At 36.6% G+C, this 19,074-nt stretch overlaps 2 protein-coding genes across 8 annotated transcripts in view; one reads left to right on the top strand and one right to left on the bottom strand.

The window, feature by feature from the left end:
• Positions 1-58: 58 nt before the first annotated feature.
• LOC105685253 (regulator of G-protein signaling 7) overlaps positions 59-19,074 on the bottom strand; it is a 46,155-nt gene continuing 27,139 nt past the window's right edge. For 3 of the 6 annotated variants that reach the window (XM_012399204.3, XM_048652931.1, XM_020851932.2), the window contains exons 2-12: positions 8,254-8,543; positions 6,754-6,850; positions 6,623-6,673; positions 6,397-6,552; positions 6,097-6,320; positions 5,703-5,932; positions 5,203-5,316; positions 4,942-5,067; positions 4,656-4,842; positions 4,480-4,572; positions 59-4,404 (exon numbers count right to left, since the gene is read on the bottom strand). In XM_012399204.3, coding sequence (XP_012254627.2) covers positions 4,339-4,404; positions 4,480-4,572; positions 4,656-4,842; positions 4,942-5,067; positions 5,203-5,316; positions 5,703-5,932; positions 6,097-6,320; positions 6,397-6,552; positions 6,623-6,673; positions 6,754-6,850; positions 8,254-8,511 — 1,602 coding nt within the window. In that variant the 5' untranslated portion in view covers positions 8,512-8,543 and the 3' untranslated portion in view covers positions 59-4,338. Of the gene's footprint in view, positions 4,437-4,479; positions 4,573-4,655; positions 4,843-4,941; positions 5,068-5,202; positions 5,317-5,702; positions 5,933-6,096; positions 6,321-6,396; positions 6,553-6,622; positions 6,674-6,753; positions 6,851-8,253; positions 8,544-8,607; positions 8,902-19,074 lie in introns of those variants that run through there. The other 3 variants (XM_048652937.1, XM_020851933.2, XM_048652926.1) reach the window with 3 other exon arrangements.
• On the top strand, positions 14,269-18,490 carry LOC105685254. 2 transcript variants are annotated; one of them, XM_048653151.1, is made up of 6 exons: positions 14,269-14,881; positions 15,696-16,048; positions 16,166-16,276; positions 16,375-16,518; positions 16,677-17,772; positions 17,867-18,490. In XM_048653151.1, exons 2-5 carry the CDS (start codon positions 15,840-15,842, stop codon positions 16,768-16,770), a joined length of 558 nt encoding a protein of 185 aa, XP_048509108.1. In that variant the 5' UTR covers positions 14,269-14,881; positions 15,696-15,839; the 3' UTR covers positions 16,771-17,772; positions 17,867-18,490. The 2 variants fall into 2 exon arrangements, with proteins under 2 accessions (XP_048509108.1, XP_048509119.1); XM_048653162.1 differs by having other exon boundaries at positions 14,269-15,556.

The raw sequence follows: 19,074 nt of genomic DNA, 5'->3' as shown, positions 1-19,074 counted from the left end.
ATGTATGTCATAGGCAACAATGATCAACTAAATTTTCAATACGAACCTTACAACTAAATACATTTGAGAGGAAATACGTACTGTATTACGTTATTATGTATTGTATACACACACGGAATATAATTCTACTGAGATCTTCTATGCATAAGTATGTATTCTAAACTTTATTCCTAGAGATTTTTTGTGCTCAATGTACTATTTTAAAACTAGCTCTATCATCATAAGCCTATCCTAATAAAGCTTTACAATAAGGTGTCACATCATTTACAAGTCAATTAACTATCTATAACTGGCATATTGTTCAATAGCATTATCAATATTTTACAGCTCCGCTTTAATCGCTTGAACTTTTTGCTGCATAAGAATTGTCTCTATAGTTCTTTAATTTTCTTTTGTATAAAACTTATCCAATTTATTTTACCAGTTTCATTTAATATATCGCCGAAGCAATGATTTTAATGGAAGGAACGACCTTTATAAAAGAAAGGTTCCTATTCAATTGATCTTCCCCAATCTAATCTGTCCTGACTTATTTAATCTAATTGATTCAATCATCAATCAGCAATTTAATCAATTGCACAGTAATATACTCAGGATCATGATAGTCAAAAAGTGAAATTACAACTTGTAGAATTCGATTTTTATCAAAGTTACATCCATTTGTGTTGAACATTCATCACAACTCAGAGTGCTCTTTTGATTTTGTATTTTTTGTTTCTTTTTCATTTCAATCTAACGCTTTAGCAATTTTTACACAGATATAGCAGTAGCAATGATAAAGAAAAAAAAACAGTTTCGAATTAATGGCTCTGAGCCCATGCCATTTTACCTACCCTTTCTGAAGTCTCCGCACATCTATTTAAAAATTTAAAAAGCGTAGTACAGACAGTACACCATCTTAAACATCTAAAATCATATGTAAAGAAAACTCACGAGTATGTCATGTTTTGGTTACTCGTCACGTGGATTGAAATAGGTGTTATGATTTTAACGAGTCCATTCAATGTGATGCCAAAGATTTACTTATCACATTTTGAGCGCACATGACATTGACGGAATTACTATGTAACAATTCTTTGATCTAATGATATTACAAATAAGTTATTCCACTAATCGGTTTATTATTTTGGTTTGATCGTCTCAAGGTGAGGATGGTAGTGACGACAAATATGTTTCCATTAGTAAGTTCAGAATACAGAAATGAATAGTTCAGATGTTCTTAACTTTTATAACTCAATAACAGTAATATCAGTGATGAAAAAACTATATTAAGTATATGGGAAAGATGTGAAACTTAAGATTATTAGAAAAATCATTAGTTGATTACTGACATTATCAAAGAAATACGACTATATTTACTTTCGTATATCTGTTTAACACCATTGATCAGCCGTATACTTTGTGAATAACTGATTTGATGTCCAATTTATAATTACTACGCAGCATTTTGAGTCGTTACAAACCTCGAACATATTTTATGAGTTACCATCTAGCTTTGTCTCTAGAATTTATGAGAAAATGTTCTGAAACATGGAAATAGCTAGTAATCTTGATTACTTTGGACAATTTTTAAGCCTAAAATATATATATTTTTAAAGATGTTTATAAAATCATTATCGACCCGTATTATATTGCATCGCACATTCAATTCCAAAATCCCGGTCACAGAATGTATCATGCAACGATTAGACAGATATTGTTACAAAAAGGTCAGATAAATGAGAAAATCGGTTATCTGGTTAACGGAAATCATCTTCAACGTTATCATTTCTATCTTAGGCGACTAAAAACGACTATATTTGTATTATATCGAAAGAATGTTACACCGAGAGCTGATATTCTATATGATATATCATTTTAATTAATAAAATTACAACGATCGAATATCGGTTGACAACAGTGATCGTAGCATGATACAAACCGTTTTAAATCATTATTTGTCAAAACCATGTTTTCCGATCATTTATTCTATTTCATTTTGTTTTTATTACTTTTTTTATGATTTCTTAAATTACTCTGTATACAACCATCGAGGCTGTAAATGGTTTTCAGTTACTCATTTATACTTCTATCTTATCACACTATGCCGAGTAAAAAGTATTTTTCTTTTGAAGGAAAATTACTTCTTAACAAAAAATTTTATAACAATCATCACAACTGTTGATCTAGCAATGCAATAACTACAAAGCTTATCAGGCTTTACTCTTAAATGACAAATTTTTTCTTATTACTAGTAATAACATTTGAAAAATACATTATTTTCAGCAATGATGACATGCTATTGTCAATTGACAATCACAAGTAACAAAGAATGTACAATTCTCGTAAAACTTACACACCGCTTATCGTCGTTAACAAAGATTATTTTCACTCCGAACAATCTAAAATGTTGAAGGATAATACGAGTTGTTTCAAACCGAACCGATTTTTCGGAAATGAATACCATAGTTAATTAATGTACAGTAATTTCACGGGTAATTAAAATTCTAATTTTTGGAAACAATGATGGAATGTGCTATCTTTAATGTGTGCAATTATAATACAATCTAGGAAATTCACTTTGACTGTAAGACACAATAACTTTACTCGGTAATACTATTTACATGTTTGATGTCAGACACGCTAATTAGCACATTACATGCAGCCTGCTTCACACTTTTATTTATACGCGGATAAGCTAGATCAACAACAATAATTGTTATATTCATTATATCCAATAATAAATTTTTAATTTGTGCTAATCACATAATTACTATCCAATATATGCAAATATTTATACACTCTACAGCCTATCACACACATCCAAATTCTCTAGTCAGCAACTATCACAAAAATGTTTAAGTACCCGGTTATATCAGCCGAGCTTTATTAATTATCATTTTTCAAGACAATATAGTGAGTATACTGTCTAGGTGCAGCCGCTGTCTAGCTCAAAGTCTTGTCACTTTTCAATATGGCTACAAAATTCGTAGATTACATCATCAGTATGGTATAACTATTATTTATACATGTCTTAGTCTTTTTATTTTGTTCAATATAAGTTGCAGCATCAATACTTTTCAATATCATTATGTATATACATTTATATTCATATAAATGATAAAATTTAGGAAGAGATTGTTCCTCACAAACTGTGCAATATACACTTGAAAAACGTTTTCTCTCACCAATGAGCAGGATTTGATTTCCGCGTAGTTACAATAATACAATGTGTATACGAGAATATTTAATATTATAGAATCAATAATAGTAAGGTCAACTCTTCGGCCAAAAAAATTAACATACATCATTTACTACATCATGACAGTTATAGCGAATCAACGTAGCATTAAATGAATTTCTACGTCACTCACTTTTAACATTTTTCTGTTTGTGTGTCAACACATTTTGCGTGGGTTACAATAATTCTGCGTGTAACTTTATAATTTCCCTTGAACAATAAATGTAATGTTTATAACGAAGGAATGCTTGATGCCCAAAAAGCGTGCGTCCCAATAATAAATTTGTTTTTGTGCGTAGCTTCCTTGCTGAGCAAGTCAAGCGCTAATAAAAATCGAGCTGACTTGCCTGTAGGTACCAAGTTGACCAAAGAGCAATCGCACAACAACTATACTTTTCATATTTGAGGACTCACTGGGGCTCGGTCAACGTAAACTTGGCGGCAATCCGCTACAACGATAGAGATCGTGATCGCGTCATCAATCACTGCTGTAAATGTACGCTCGTGCGTACGAAGTTTATTGAACGGATAATTGAATTGTAACTTCTCAGGGGTCATAAGAACACACTTGACATAGACTTACATGATTCAAAAAATATAATATTTGCAGTTATTATCGGCAGTGGGCTAGAGGTTTGCTCAATGTTGTGTAAATTTTTTATTTGTATAACTAACACGAGTTTACTTGCAAATTCTACAACCCCTTCAAGTGAATAATTTACTCATAATACATTGCCTCTGAAGTTCATCTTATTTGGCAAAAAAATCAATTCAAGATATACAGTATGATTTTGTTTTTATACATAATATCTGGATTGGTAAGTTAAATCGAATCGTGTGGAAACCATGTTTTCAAAGGTCAATAATAATAATAATAATAATAATACTAATAATAATAATCGTAAAAAAAAAATATTATTTTCGCGGTCTCAATTAACGACTAGGACTCTTTAGTCAGAAGATTTGAGCTGTAATGCAATAACAATTTTGTAGTGTCCCAACTGACAAGTGATACAAACGAATTACTGTACATTTACATTTTTCAGTCTAAGCTCAAATTCAAATAAAGATCAAAAATTTAAATATCGCACTAACTATAAAATTAATAAATTTATCAGTTAAGATCCTGTGGCATCCTTCCGGGCCGTAAACGACACAATTGAACGAATGCCTTTTACTGATGTCTGAAACAGAAGGTGAAAGTAACACCAATGAACTAAATGGACTGTGAGTGATGATTATAAACAATAAAATGTCACCTTTTTCTTGGAGCCATTGAGGAAATCTTTGTACATTTCTGAGCGAAGGTACCTCGAGTAGCTATCACTTTTCATCAGATGATAGACATGAGCCTGAAAAAAATAGTAACAGAAAGTATTGATGTATCGATCTCAATCTATTGCAAGTAAAAATAATGAACGGAATCAATACTTACCGCAGCAATGTCAAAGGTCCATCGATCTGGTTGTTCCAGGTTCTTTTTAGTGAATTCATAAGATCTCGAATCAACGTTGATAGGACAGCTGGCTTCACTACCCAAATATTCGTCCCAGATTTCTTGAACTTTAGCTTGAACATCACGTTGCGGCAAAGTTTTCAATTCTTGCACAGCTTCCCAAAACCTGTAGATAGAAAATACGATCGAGCGTCTTAAACTCCGTAATTGATCATGTTTTACTGAATTTAGTTTTGAATTTATATACATTCATTATGCTACGTACTTCAAATTTTCTCCACTGAATTCTTTGTCCAAAAATCTGACAAACTGTTCCCTGCCAATGGGATCTTGTAGCAATTCTTGCAAGCTGAAAGCCCATCGTTTCACCCTCCTGGCAGATATTTCTTTTCTGTCAGATTGAATGAACGATAGCGACAAATTAATAAACAGGAGACTAAGAGCATTCGTTTTAATTTCGAATGATGACTAATCAGAAAACTGATAATGTACAGTCGAGTGTGTATGAAGATTTTCAGAAACTTACGCTAGTTTCTCCTGCTCCCACATTTCCGGATTATCCGACACCCAGGGATTGGTGAATTCTGGTTGCGTGAAGAACGGATCATACTCCGCATATTGTTCAAAATAACTGATAAGCCTAAAAAAACAATATTACAGCGTTATCTAGTCAGTAATATTAGATCATAATATTTACACGACTTAGGTCGACACCTGATATTCAGTATATTAGCGCCATTTCTAATTTGTCACTCGAGGGAATTCTTATCATTCGATAACAAAATTGGAAAGAAAATTCTCGAATACATTTTTTTGACAACCATATCACAATTTTTACTGTGAAAAGTGCATTCATTTCCGAAGTGTCACGAAAATATGGAAATTAATTAAGGTGCTAATTACGTAATTATCCTCCGAGGATTAGGTGCGTCAAAACTTGTTATACTGCGGGGGCGACGGATTGATTGTAAAAATATAAAACGAAGTAAAAAAGTTGTTATGAATTTAATTGAGGTATGAACTCACGCTTCGGCAACTTTTGAAACTTTGATATTTCTGCGATCCAATCTCTGCTTTAACATCGTAATTTCCTTCTGCAACGTTTCATTTGGAGAACTCAGATCAGAGTCTGTAGGCGTTGGAGATATTCTTCCTCCACCGACGCCTAGTTGCAAGTGCTTGCTAGCTTTTATCATCGGTTTGTTGCTACGGCATGCCTTTTTAATATCCGATTCCGTGGTATTAACACATCCAGGCTAAGAACAGGTGACAAAAATAAATGCAAAACTTTATCCCAGAATCTCCTTTGGCATTACACTAAACCAAAATAACCCCCGAATTGCGATTATTGGCAACATGTCAACGATATACGAAAGCTGAAATTTTTATATTCTCCATCCAAAATTCAAAAAAAGCTCACCATAGGCCTGTGAACATCCCAGAAGGCTCTTTCTTGGCTGTCTAAAACTTTCCTCTCAAGCTTGTCACGCTTTTTGTCAACTTTACTTTGTGCTTCAGCTTGCATAAATATAAATTCCCATTTTCTGGAAAAAATTTTTTGTAGCCTGGCCAGATTCTCAGCTTCATAGTCCGCTAATTCGAGTCGGGTTTTATTCTGCATTGTTCGTTTGCACAGGTAAACAGCTGTGGTAATTAAAACATCAGGTTTTAGCTGCGAGAAATAATGCTTCGTAACTCAAAAATCGAATGTCGATTTTACCGTAGTCAGTATTTTCAGGTTCCCAACAGTTCGAAGGCCAAAAATATGGTGTTTGAAACCTATAGAACGTATTGTCATTTTTAACGGTGAGACAGTGGTCATCAATCGGAAAGAAATATCCATGTGCCGCCATCAAATGTGCAACGTGAAGTGCTTCTGAAATTCGGATATTGTAAATAATTTGAATTTCAATGCTAATTAACTAATGATCAAATCCAATGACTACCTTGATCTTCAATTTCCATATTTTTCATCATCCACGCGATCAGGTCAGTTCCTGAAAAAGTAACGATTCCAAATATCTTTCAAGATTCCCCGAAACGGTTGGAAGGGTCAAAAACGCTACCACAAACTCACCAGTGAAAACTGATGGAATTTTTGTCATGAAACTTTTTACAGTTTTAACGGGTACCCCTGTTCCTTCATCCAGCATTTTTTCGACTATGGATTCCATCTTAAAATTAATCAAAAAAGACAATACTTTATCAACGAATCGAACATGGATTTTTCACAACTGTCATTTGCGTGAAACGAAGTTATGCGAGAAAAGGAAAGCCAAAAAGAAAACGAAGAGAAAAGTGTGAAATAAAGAGTTATACAAAAACCTGGCGACGACAATGGCGAAAATGTGACGAAGACTTTAATGGCAGTCTGTTCCCCAACCCCCCTGTAATTATCATAAGTGATTTTGCCATCGTTCATCCTGCAGGTGCGAGAAGGGGGCGACATTTTCTTGTTAAACAATGCCCCAAAGACGTCACGCGCTAATCGAGTCATTACGAATTAAGGGCGCCGCACCATTCGATTCAGTCTAGAAGAGGTTGTCGGGAAGAAAGTTAAACGGAGAGAGAAAGATAAGAGAAAGGGTAAAACAATGGATGAGGTCAAAATGCAGGTTCGTCTACAGAATCGAAGACGCGGATGGATAAAGGGAAATCAAGCAAAGCGCCTCGTTATGCGGTTCTTATACATACAATATAGAGTTTGTCTCCGCTCGTCTGGATTTAGCGACTGTCGTCGCTGACAATTGGTTTCTCATGGTTGAAAATTTGAACTATAGATAATGATTGATAGATAATAATATATACGGAATATCGCGCATTGGAGTTTTTTGTCGTTTTTCTGGTTTTTTAATGTCCATGAACCACTCGTGACAGTCATCGATTTGCTCCTTTTCTTTATCCGTGGTTTCATAGCCCCCCATAGTTCGGGAGAATACGACTTACGAAAATAGATTACTACCGTTTAACGTTCACCAAGTCTAACGGCTACCCACTATACCGTAATTTCTACGCAACTATAACAATATAATAATAATACCATCATAGAGCTCCAGACAAAGTGGGGTAGACGAGAGGCAAAGATCGAAAAAAGATCAGAGAGTGGAAAGGGATCTGGAAAAAGAGACTTATCAGGAATAGCGTCGAACGAATGAAAAGGTGATTCTTCGCTAATTAATTTTATTAACCCCTACAGCGGCACAAGGACTCAAAAAATAATCAATCAACGGCCACAATAGGAGTTTTTTCTAACTCAGTCGCGTGTATATATGTATTTGAGCGATAAATTTATATTTTCTACCGACTAGCATTATTACAAAAATATACCAATTGCAAAACTCCCAAAAAAAAAAAAAGTTTTGTTTCGCTAATTAACACAAGGTAGCGACGATCTTTCTTTCTATTTTTTCTCAATAACGTGGTAAAAAAAGTGGAGTAAAAATAATGAAGTTATACATCTACGTATTTTTTCTTATTTTATTGTTTGAACGGTACTACGTAATTTTACCGTATAACTTACACGCAAACAAATGCGAAAAGTGAAAAGCCTTAGAAAAATCGTGGGATTATTTTATACCTTTTGATAAACGAGGTAGTTTGGGGTGTCAATGGGCCAAGTCGCCGTTTTCGATGTGTCTGGGGCGTGAGCGTTCGCGGCGGTTGTTTCCCCAGAGGCGTTTGCTGCCTGATCGGATGAATGTTGCCTCCTATACGGCACGTCGTTTCTTCCTCTTATTCCTCCACCTGCAGATTGTTCAGTTCCTCCTCCTTTCGCGGTGATATTCTCCGCCGGCTTTCGCCGGCACCCCAACGTATCGGAGCTCATCGTTACCATATCCACGCTAAGGGAGGTGCACCATCGCCCTCCTGCGAACATCGAGCATTAAAAATAAAACTGAATTAAAAAAAATCAATTCTATTTCAAATTCACCGTAACAAAACTTGTACGTAATTTCGATCGCCATATATGTATTATATTGCACCCATTTTTCTTGTACAAGTTTATCGCACACCACTTCAGGGTATGCAGGGTATACACGTTTAATGTACGTTGTAAAGGAAACCGAGGAGTGCAGTATAATAATTCCGCCGGAGTTAACAGCGTTTGTTTCCTACGTAAGTAAAGTGTTGTATAGTATAGCTAGGTATAAGGTAAAGTTTCTACGTGGCGTAGAAGCTTTAGTAGAATAACAGAATCACAAGAGGAACTGTTTCTCGGTGGCTGAAAAGCTTCCAAACTTCTTACCCCGCTTTCATATATATATACCTGTATAGGTATTATTTTATAGAGTACATAAAGGTGTATTCAACGTCGGGCATGTTATATTTTTCAGAAGTGCAGCCGTCTAACGACGAGTGGGAAATTTTTTTTTTTTTTTTTCTCTTCAAAAATTGTGAATATATTTCGATGATTAGGGATTCCGTACAGAAGGTAAATGCGACAACTAAACACGTCACGTTTGTACAATAATTTATATTTTTTGTTATTACACCTATTACATAGCTCTATATCCACTAACAGATATATGTATCGGTATCGGCACACTCTATTCTTCCGTCACGTGAAGCACGCTCTCTGGACACGCAGCGCACGTTTACAACAGTCACAAGTTTAGCTGATATATACACGTATATCTATATATACTACTATGCATGTACGTTAGGCGCAGGTATGTAAAATAAGATACATATATATATATATATATACACGTAAAGTAAAGGTAACGTATAAGTTGGTTTTTCGCTCATTCCCCGTTTTATTTTCAGAAAGCACGGAACACGTGCCAGAATATATCCGCCTCGTAAAACCGCCATGAATTATAACTTGCTCGACACTGTACTTCTGTATAACTCGAGCTCTGCGGCGAACACAGCTGTGTAGAGCGGTTACACGTTACAACATCGTTACGTTACTAGACCTGTACCAATTCGCGAAACAACGGTTCAATTATTGCCAGCACGACGAGGGTTGAAGATTTTCAAAATATGAACGACAATGGAAGAGGAAAGCTAAAGAACCGCCACGTTGCGCGTTGAGATAGGGGGAGGGGGTTTGAAAAGTGAAACGCGAAAGATGAGAATGTCTCTTTGGATGATCACAATCACCGTTTTTCCAAATAAATAGAATGACGTAGATTCGATACCCGAGAGAATTCGCGCGGCGAAGAAGACTTTTGCCAAACTTTTCCACTTTTGTGAAAAATCGAGAAAGGTGATAAAATAAAATGGAAGCGTTATCGGTATATCGTGAAATGTGTGTAATAGCGTTTATTGAAACACGCGTATACCCCTATTCCAATGATAAATAGCGTTAGTTATAGTAATACATATATCCTTTACGTTTGATGTATATTATTCTAGCGGTGGTAAAATAAATGCTACCGCTAGCGAATTAAAGGATACATATTCATGAAAGGTATACAGTCTGAATAACCAAGGCAGAGGTATATACGCAGGTATATATGTGGATGTACCGTACCATGTATATTACACGAAGCTATGCGTACTACCCTGCAGTACGTTCATGTACATGGTATATACGTACAAGATTATTTACACACATTGAATTATGTAGAGAGCTTTGCGGGGAGAAAGGATGTAATATCGCGAACTTTCAGCAGCTGCATCTAAAAGAAGTAGAGAATTTTAGACGTATTTTCGTTTCCGATAAACTCCGTCTTGTTTTGTTATAAATGTTTATTTATACTTAGATATACGTCTTATATGTATCTTTGACTTTCATCTTTTCAAATAGGAGAATATTTTTTGAGACCGAGAAGACGACGAACTCTTGAACTCTTCCGATGGACGTATACATATACATATGTATAATACGCCGGTGTATACGATACGCCGATTCTGTATCGTTTTTATCAAAATTCAGATCGATTTTGGTAATAACTATCGATATTCGATCGCGAACCGATTCCGCGGAAAACAGAATAATTTGCTTCGACTCGTGCAGACCGCTAGTTCGTTCAACCGTATTATAATAAAAAGAGGCGGAAATTATCGATCCCTGACTACCTATAATACGTGTAACCGCTATTCTGTTCTCATATCGACGTGTATTTTTCATTCGCCTTATTGAATCGCGATACACGTCACTGCGATCGTCATTTCTCAAAGTAAGAAAGAAGAAAAAATAATAATAATTCGATCATCGACGAGATGAATCAACGACCGATTTTTTCACGTTAAAATCAACATCGTAATTGTAATTTCAAACGAGATGAGAAAAGTCGGAAGTAATCAGAGGATCGTCGAAACCTCGTGAATTCAAAAAAATCCAAAAGATCGTTTTTCAGAATCCAGAAAGGCGTGAACAAATGTGTCAATGAGTTATGAACGATTAACAACCAGATCAGATTTCCTCTAGATTTTTTTTTCCGTCGAACAACTTCCATTATTTCGGAGCGTTATATTTTGGAGCGTAGGTCGCTTATACGCGGCCCTTAAATTCTCGTGTATGGTGTGCGACCTAATTTTATCATACGTGAAACTCCAATAATTTCCTGTTACCAAACCGTCGCAAAGTCTATTTAGAAAATTAAGCCGCGCGTACAGTAATTATGACGGGGTAACAACTATTTACCACAGCGGTAACATCGGTAGCGCGATGGCTGCTACAGAGACTCGAGATTCAAATATCTTCCTTCGACCCGGTTGCTTACGACATATAGGGGAGTTCAAAGTCTCGTCGAGTTGCGCGGATTAAAACGAAGGGTGGTCAGAAACTACCTCGAATTATCCTCACCTGCTACCCGATCCTATTACAACTGCGTTCTATTTTTATGTGTTTTTTTTTTTTCTAATCTTGAAATTACGTTTACGCTATTCGAAAGAAAAAAAAAAATCCAACGAATTTATCTTCAATTCGAAAAATTTCTAATGTAAATTTATACGAAAATTACCTGCGTGGCCGTGCATTGTGATGAAAGTTTACAAATACAATTCGCATGTCGCGCGAATTAGCGTTATATAATTCAACGTAGGTATACAAAACGAAAGCGTTGCGGTGGTGCAGTATGAGTGAAATTCCAGTTGAAATTAATATCATATCAAAATGCTGCGCGTATAAAATGCACGAATCCCTGCAGCTTGTATACTCATACATATACGGCGGCAATTATTCAGTCGTGCTTTTTTATACAGAGTTTAAATATTCCCTCGTAGTCCGCTAATTATGAGTAATTCGGTGCACCGATACGCGGTACGAATGAAGAATGAGAAAAACATGATCCGGTGCATCGTACGTTAAAAAAACCGTATATTATACATTTAAAAAGAAAGGATAAATTCAAACACAGATAAACGAATCAAGCAACTTGTACGGTAATAAGAAAAGAAAATGAGCAATTATAAAGTCTGACGAGTTTCACATAATACGATGACAAACTAAAGAATCTCATTTTTATAACATTCGTTGTATTGTTCGCGATAGGATTTATATTTATAAGCTTTTTTTCTTATCTATTTATTTATTTAGTTAGTTGTAAAAAAAACTTTTTCCATTTATATACATGTATATACGTACATATTCACCTCCACTAGATAATACATACCTATTCCCGCAATAGCGCGCAAGAAAAGTTTTTAGTTATTCATGAATAAAATCGTGCCCTTGCACGCCAATTGTCTGCGCGTTCTGACAATAAGCAAGTTAATTGAGGAAAGTTGTACGCTGTAATATAAGCTGGTAAAAACGAATAGAGGTAAAAAATATAGGTAGGTAGGCAGCTAGTGGTTATAAAGTTTCGGTTCCAACTTTCATTAAAGCGTTTCATATTTCTGCAGTATAACAGACGATACGATGGGCTGTTCAGCTTTGTTTACTACATGAATCTTGTAAAAATGAAATGTCCGGAATTAATTTTGAAGAGAGAAAAAAAGAAAAAGAAAAGAGAGACTATAAAATATTGTAAAATTCGTTATATTTAATCGCGTGCAATCTCGAATTAACGTGATGCATAACTGTGCGTAAAGCTCGATTGAAATTATATCACGGTAGCTGGCGAGCTATCACAGGGAGAAACCGTAGACTGGAGAAGGTAGTTACGTTGAACACGACATTGCACACCCGGTCGCAATCCCAGTTGCAAACGCAGATGCTGCACTAGTCAGGTGGGTAATATTATCATCTCCATGCATCTGCAGCTGTCCCTGCAGGAAATTAATTGCCACTCAATCTGGACGTAGCTAATGGGATAGAAACGTTGGTCGAAATGTATATATATATGTGTGTATATATATATAACAATCATTTATAAATATACACGTATAACATATCCGAGCAGACGCTAATTATGAGACGTTGTAACGTCGAACCGTTTCCTCAAATTTTTTTTATTAAAATCAGTAACGGCAGCGTGTTCGGAAAGCATTAAAAAAATTAAAGAGAAAAACTCGAAAGTGTCGAAATTTTCCCTCATAAAATCAGCGACTCTAAGATCAACTCAATTTATTTGAAAAGTGAGACCGCAAGTAATTATACACTTGCGAAAAGAAGTTAACGAGCGATTCGCTAGGATTAAAAAATACATATAATGCAGAAAGATATGGGGTAGCGGCGCACTTGCGACGATCAACGTTGTTTCATCTGGTCGTAAAAAAAAAACAACAACAACAACAACAACTGACCCGTATGTCAGACCGATAATGAGGTAATAAACATATACCGATGGCGCGTAGTGCGAAAAATAAACTATATGAAGGCAGAAAAATTTGATGATTTCTCTCCGCGCCTGCGCTCGCGGATGAAAACAGAAAATTCCCCTGATGATCGTGCGTTCGATTCGCACAAAGTTTGACGGACAAGACGTATTGGGTATAAATAAGTCCGAGTTTTTGTGAGCAACATTTAATAAGAATCCGCGACTCTCATTTACGAGCGAAAACCATGAGGTTCCATTTGGTGATTTTCTTCCTCGCCCTGGTGATTTATCAAATCGGGTTCCTAGACGCTGCGCCGAAAAAGCGGAGACATCGTTTGTGCGAAACTGAATACGTTACTCATCGCCCACCTAAGAAACTCGGGGCAACAAAGCCTAGATATCGTTGCATTCGTTCTTTGGGAAATGAAAATCAATTGTCATCGGTCGTCGGGGGATATGAGCTGAGGTACGAACTCATTATGAATTAATCGGTCGCACCGTGAATCTTCTCTTTCTTCTCCTAATTCATTAGTTTTTTCTTCTTTCTTTATGAATCCCAGGAACCTCGTCGATCCGCCTGCAGAAAAAAAATCTAGCTCCTTGCCGACTTCGTACTAGAGGAAAACGAATCCCTGACGAGTGAGATTTTTTTTTTTTTTTTTTTTGGGTATTATATTTTAATTGCGAGAAAATTATTCGTTCCGCGATCTGTCCCTCCTCGTTGCGATGATTTGCTTCTTTTTTTCTTCTGATGAATCGATTCTATGTTTTAAAAATTGATACAAAATAAAGCAGATTCGAGAGTGAATTTTCATCGATTTTGTTTGCTTTTTCCTTCCCTCGGTCAGGCGTTTATGTTCTCAGCAACCGGAATCGAAAACGAATCCAAAAACCTCGGAGTGAACATCAAACGAACAACTGGATTAACATTACTACATTACATTACTAATCGTAAAAAATGAAATCATTAATCCTGTAATAAGAATAACTATCCGTATGTATACCCCACATTTTGTTTATTTATATCTCAAAATATAAATACTTCGAAGAAACTATTTCATTCGCACCTAAAATTCTGTTTCTTCACCTCTTTCTGCAGAATTACTTGGAAAAATTGCCGTACGAGTAACGAATTTTATGAATAAATTTTTGATCGAACTATTTTCGTACTGTATCAGTGCGCTGCTCGTGAAAAAAAAAACGATGATAAGGCGTTAATATATATGTATAAACACATGATGAAAAATAAAATAAAATAATATGACCGAATACATAAAAATAAAGTAAAAACAAAAAAGCGAACTAGAAAGATAAACGTGTCATTCGTTATTTTTTGCGTTCTAATAATTGATACATATATCCTATCGCAAGAAGTAAAAGCCACAGTCGCCATTTCGCGTTTCAAATCTTTAATCCTCCGGTTTGTCTTCAAACGTTCAAACATCCGTGCAGATTAATAACGTGACAGGGTTGTCGAGAAGCGAAATATTTTTTTCGTCTCGCCCTGCAGCTCAGAGTTTTTTCCCCATTTTGTACGCTTGTACGTGGAATGTAAGTAAGATTTTATACGTCGAAAAACTTGATTTCGACCGGACAACCTCGACCCGTGTCTCGCAAGTGCAGTGGAGTAATAACGCAACGTTATAGTTTTGAACAAAGAGAGAGGAAAAAAAGTTTATCAGTTTCTTGAGTTTTCCAAATTCGCGACGTCACTTATTGCGAGCAAAAAAGAATGGCGAATTTCCTGCGACTTGGAGAATATTCAGCAGAAAGACGTCTTAAACTTGAGAATTGGGAAACTTTGTTCGATAATCCCATGCAAGACAAATTGTGCAGCAGACCGTGTTTTCTCGATTTTCTTTTTTCTTCGTCACTTTATCGGGGTATGTTATCAGTTCTATTCCACCTTTTGTTGCACGGTCACGGTTCGGCCAGTATATTTCACAAATTAAAATACTGCAAAAGATTCCAAAGGTTTTTCGTACTTTTTCACAATAATTTTTTCGCTCCTTAAAAGTTCTAACGCAGGGAAACTCTTGGCGAATATTCTCTAGATCGCGAAACTTAGAGATCTTTACCTGTCCAAAGAGATGAAAGAATTGAAAAACTGACCGCTTCGCGAGGAACAATAAGTTGTCCGGTCGGGTTCGGAGTGGTTGCGATTTTTCTCTTCGGAAACGAAATGACAGAAAGATGTCGACATTCGCGAACGAATGTTACGCTAAGGTACGAACCGATTGAGACGTACACTTCGCAAATCTGTGAGCAATAATCTTTCGGTAAATAACCGTCGGGATTTCACAGTTTATGCGTCTGATCAATAACGTATACATATATATATATATACTATGCGTGTGGATAACAGGAAATCCCAGACATTGTGAAGTTGTCACGTCTCCATCGAACGGCGGGTATCGTATAAATACCTCCGAGTCACCGACATCAATCATCAGAATACTTGGAGACATCGTGTCTAGGGTACAACAGTAGTCGTCACGAGACAACAATCATGCAGTTCTTCTCGACAATTTTATTGGCAGCGTTGGCAGTTCTTGCCGTAGGGATTCTCGACACCTCGGCGACCCCCATTAGATACGTCACACCAAAACCGGGTGTTCATTATAAAATCCGTGTGGTTACACCAAAACCGGGAATCCGTTATCTTCGTTCAGTTGATGACGATGGATTTTTGGCCGACTCGGACGTCGAGATATCGAGGTAAGTTACACGTGCGTTCCATTCTAAAAAATTGTTCACATTGTGGGCTCAAAGCTTTGCCGGATAATAGGGAAGTTTTATAACGATTACTGACCGATTTTTACTTTCAATTTTCAGTCTTCAAAATGATCGACTTCCAAGAGCTGTGGAGACAAGGGAAAGAGTGCAGGGAACGACCGAAGCTAGCAGACTAGATCGTGAAATCATCTTGGATGCGAATAGTCCGCAGTGAGTTGATATAAATGATTGTTTAAACTAATTGCCGGACTTGTTGGTTGATATTTATGCGGTGTCACGATCGATTTGTAAATGCATAATTTCCGCAGGGCCCAAGAAACAAAGCTCTCGTTAGAGAGGCGACGGTTTCTGCGATCGGCGGAAGCAATAGCTGCAGCCGAAGACGATGAAATTCTCAAAGTACTGAACACGGTCGAAGAAGTTCAACACGCCATCAGCAGACGAAGCCCCGAGTGAGTTATTTATTTATTTATTTGTTTATTTTTTTTTTTCTGTTTCAATGTAGCGCACGTTGTGATCGCATACGGAGAGCAGCTCGCATTCTCCTTTCCATTCAAATTCTGAGCAAACTTTTCGAGTTATTTTTGATTTTCTCACTTTTATTGAACAGGCGGGTTGTCATCAACTACAAACCTCCCCCACCAAATGATCCGCGGTACGCGAGGTTTGCGGAGATTGAAGAAATCGAAGACCTCGAAGAATGAGGAATGACCATCGAATAATCGTGTTCTTATTATTAGAAATTATTAATGAAATTGATACCCAACCCCAGGGGGTTGAATACTGTAAAAGTCAATTAATTAATAAACATTGATCAATAAACATTACTTTCAATGTCACGTGTAAACGTATTACAGCTGATGTTCGTTGTTTCATCTACGAAAAAATAACCATCGAATAATATCATTGCTCCCCCCGTTAATTCCGTATTGTTTGAGTTATTCTGAAAAAGTTCGACAAAGTTCCCTTTTCAATTCCATAACGCGTACACGGTGTTTACTCAATTCGGAAATACTGGAGCGATTAAAAAATTTCACGTCAATAGTTATTCGTGTACCATACCGCTGAAATGAGAGAAAAAAATCAATTCCGAAAAACAAATTTACGCCTTACCGTAAAAATGAAACGATATTCGTTACACCAAAACCAAAATTTTACGACCTCAACTAATTACTTCTACAACTGTTCTTCCGCCATGCCATATTTATTTTTCAAAGAAAGACGATAAGCCGTGAATCGTACACGCGCGTGAGTATACGGAACAAGTGTCGAAAAAACCCCTAATAACACCGCTGAGATAAAAATAATTGCGTTCGAATGATATATGTTCATAGTTATGCTGCACCGATGCGATACTACATCAACGTGACATGCAAAATATTCGCGAAAATATATGTACCTATAATCTAGCCACGGTCGAGACCCGCAATCGATGATTGTTTGTTCATCCGTATGCGCCGTTATTAACATCGTATCAGTTGATCACCGATAAATACCTGCCCCCACAAGCGACTGCGGGCAGGCACACGGTGTGAATATATACCTCCGAATCGTCGGCGTCAATCATCAAAATACTTGGAGACATCGAGTCTACGGTACAACAGTAGTCATCACGAGACAACAACCATGCAGTTCTGCACGACAATTTCGTTGGTAGTGTTGGCAGTTCTTGTCGTCGGGATTATCGAGACTTCGGCACTTCCTAGGTAAGCTAAACTTGTTCCCATTCTAACTGTAAGAGGCGTTGATCGGTAATTAAACGATGTTCCATTTATTTTTTCATTCCCTGATGATCGACAGCGAACGACCTTACCGATCGGCTGCACCTACCCTAGAAGAGAGGGAGATTTTCCAACTGCTGAATCCCGGCAAGCCGATTCCAGAAGAATTATACAAACGTTCTGCTAACCAAGACGAGAGAGAAGTTTTCCAACTGCTGAATCCCGGCAAGCCGATTCCACCAGAATTATACAAACGTTCTGCTGGCAAAGACTCTAACGAGCCTGACCTGATGTCCCTAGGGTTATAGTGATGAAAAAATTATTCGTGACTCAACGACCACCTTGCCGTTCGATTCTGATACTATATGCCGGTTATATTTGACGATTGATTTTAGAAGGAAATAAAAATGACGGAGAGTCGGAACAATATCAAGATTATTCGACACCCCCTGCAAGAAAACGATATTATACGAACGCTAATTGGATGTGCGAAAAAAAATCGAGTATCGAGTCATCGAAAGGTCAGTTACACGCCTCCGATGGATTGTTGATATTCAAGCGGCCTGCGTTTTTTTCTCTTTTTCTCTCACCTTTTGGTCTTGCTCAATAATAATGATTGTAATAACAATGATAATTTTCAAAAGAAGAAAAGAAATTTCATATTGTATAATGTATACGCAATAAATCAAAACACTTTCTTCATCACTTATACCTACGTAGAAAACTACCTCAGATTCTCTATTTTCTCTAATAAGCAAACCGCAGATTATTTTTTCCTTTCTTTTCTTTATTTATTTTTTTTTTTTCAACACTCGCAATTTCCCTAGCTTTAAATTCACCAAGGTTACGAATCTCGAGCTGAAGAAAAAACTTAAAAATTACAACCCTTGGGCGTTCGTAATAGATCCAAGTAATCGCAATGACCCATGAAAAAGGAAATACAAAAAAAAAAAAAAAACAATAAGATAAAAGAAAATGGAGAAAAAAGTTAGCGGAGGGAAAGGATAAAGATGACGATAAGGAAGAAATTACAACGTGGCCTAAGAGGAGCATAGGCGTAAAGAAAAGGGAGAAATAAAAGGTGATCACATAGTAAACTATAACTTGTAGAATCCGGTGGATTTGTAGGAAATCTTTTGGCGGTCGTCATGCACCTCGTAGTCGGCGTCATCGCGGAGATGTTTCATTCCTCTTATTAGGGCGCGTCCACTTGTCCAACGCTTATCGACCGACGCTCCGGGCGACCGAAAATCTTTAGGTTTCTGAGCAACGCCTTCTGCGGATACA

Source organism: Athalia rosae, chromosome 1 (assembly GCF_917208135.1).
Source record: "Athalia rosae chromosome 1, iyAthRosa1.1, whole genome shotgun sequence".
Taxonomy (NCBI): Eukaryota; Metazoa; Arthropoda; class Insecta; order Hymenoptera; family Athaliidae; genus Athalia; species Athalia rosae.
This window is presented reverse-complemented; position numbering and strand designations above follow the sequence as displayed.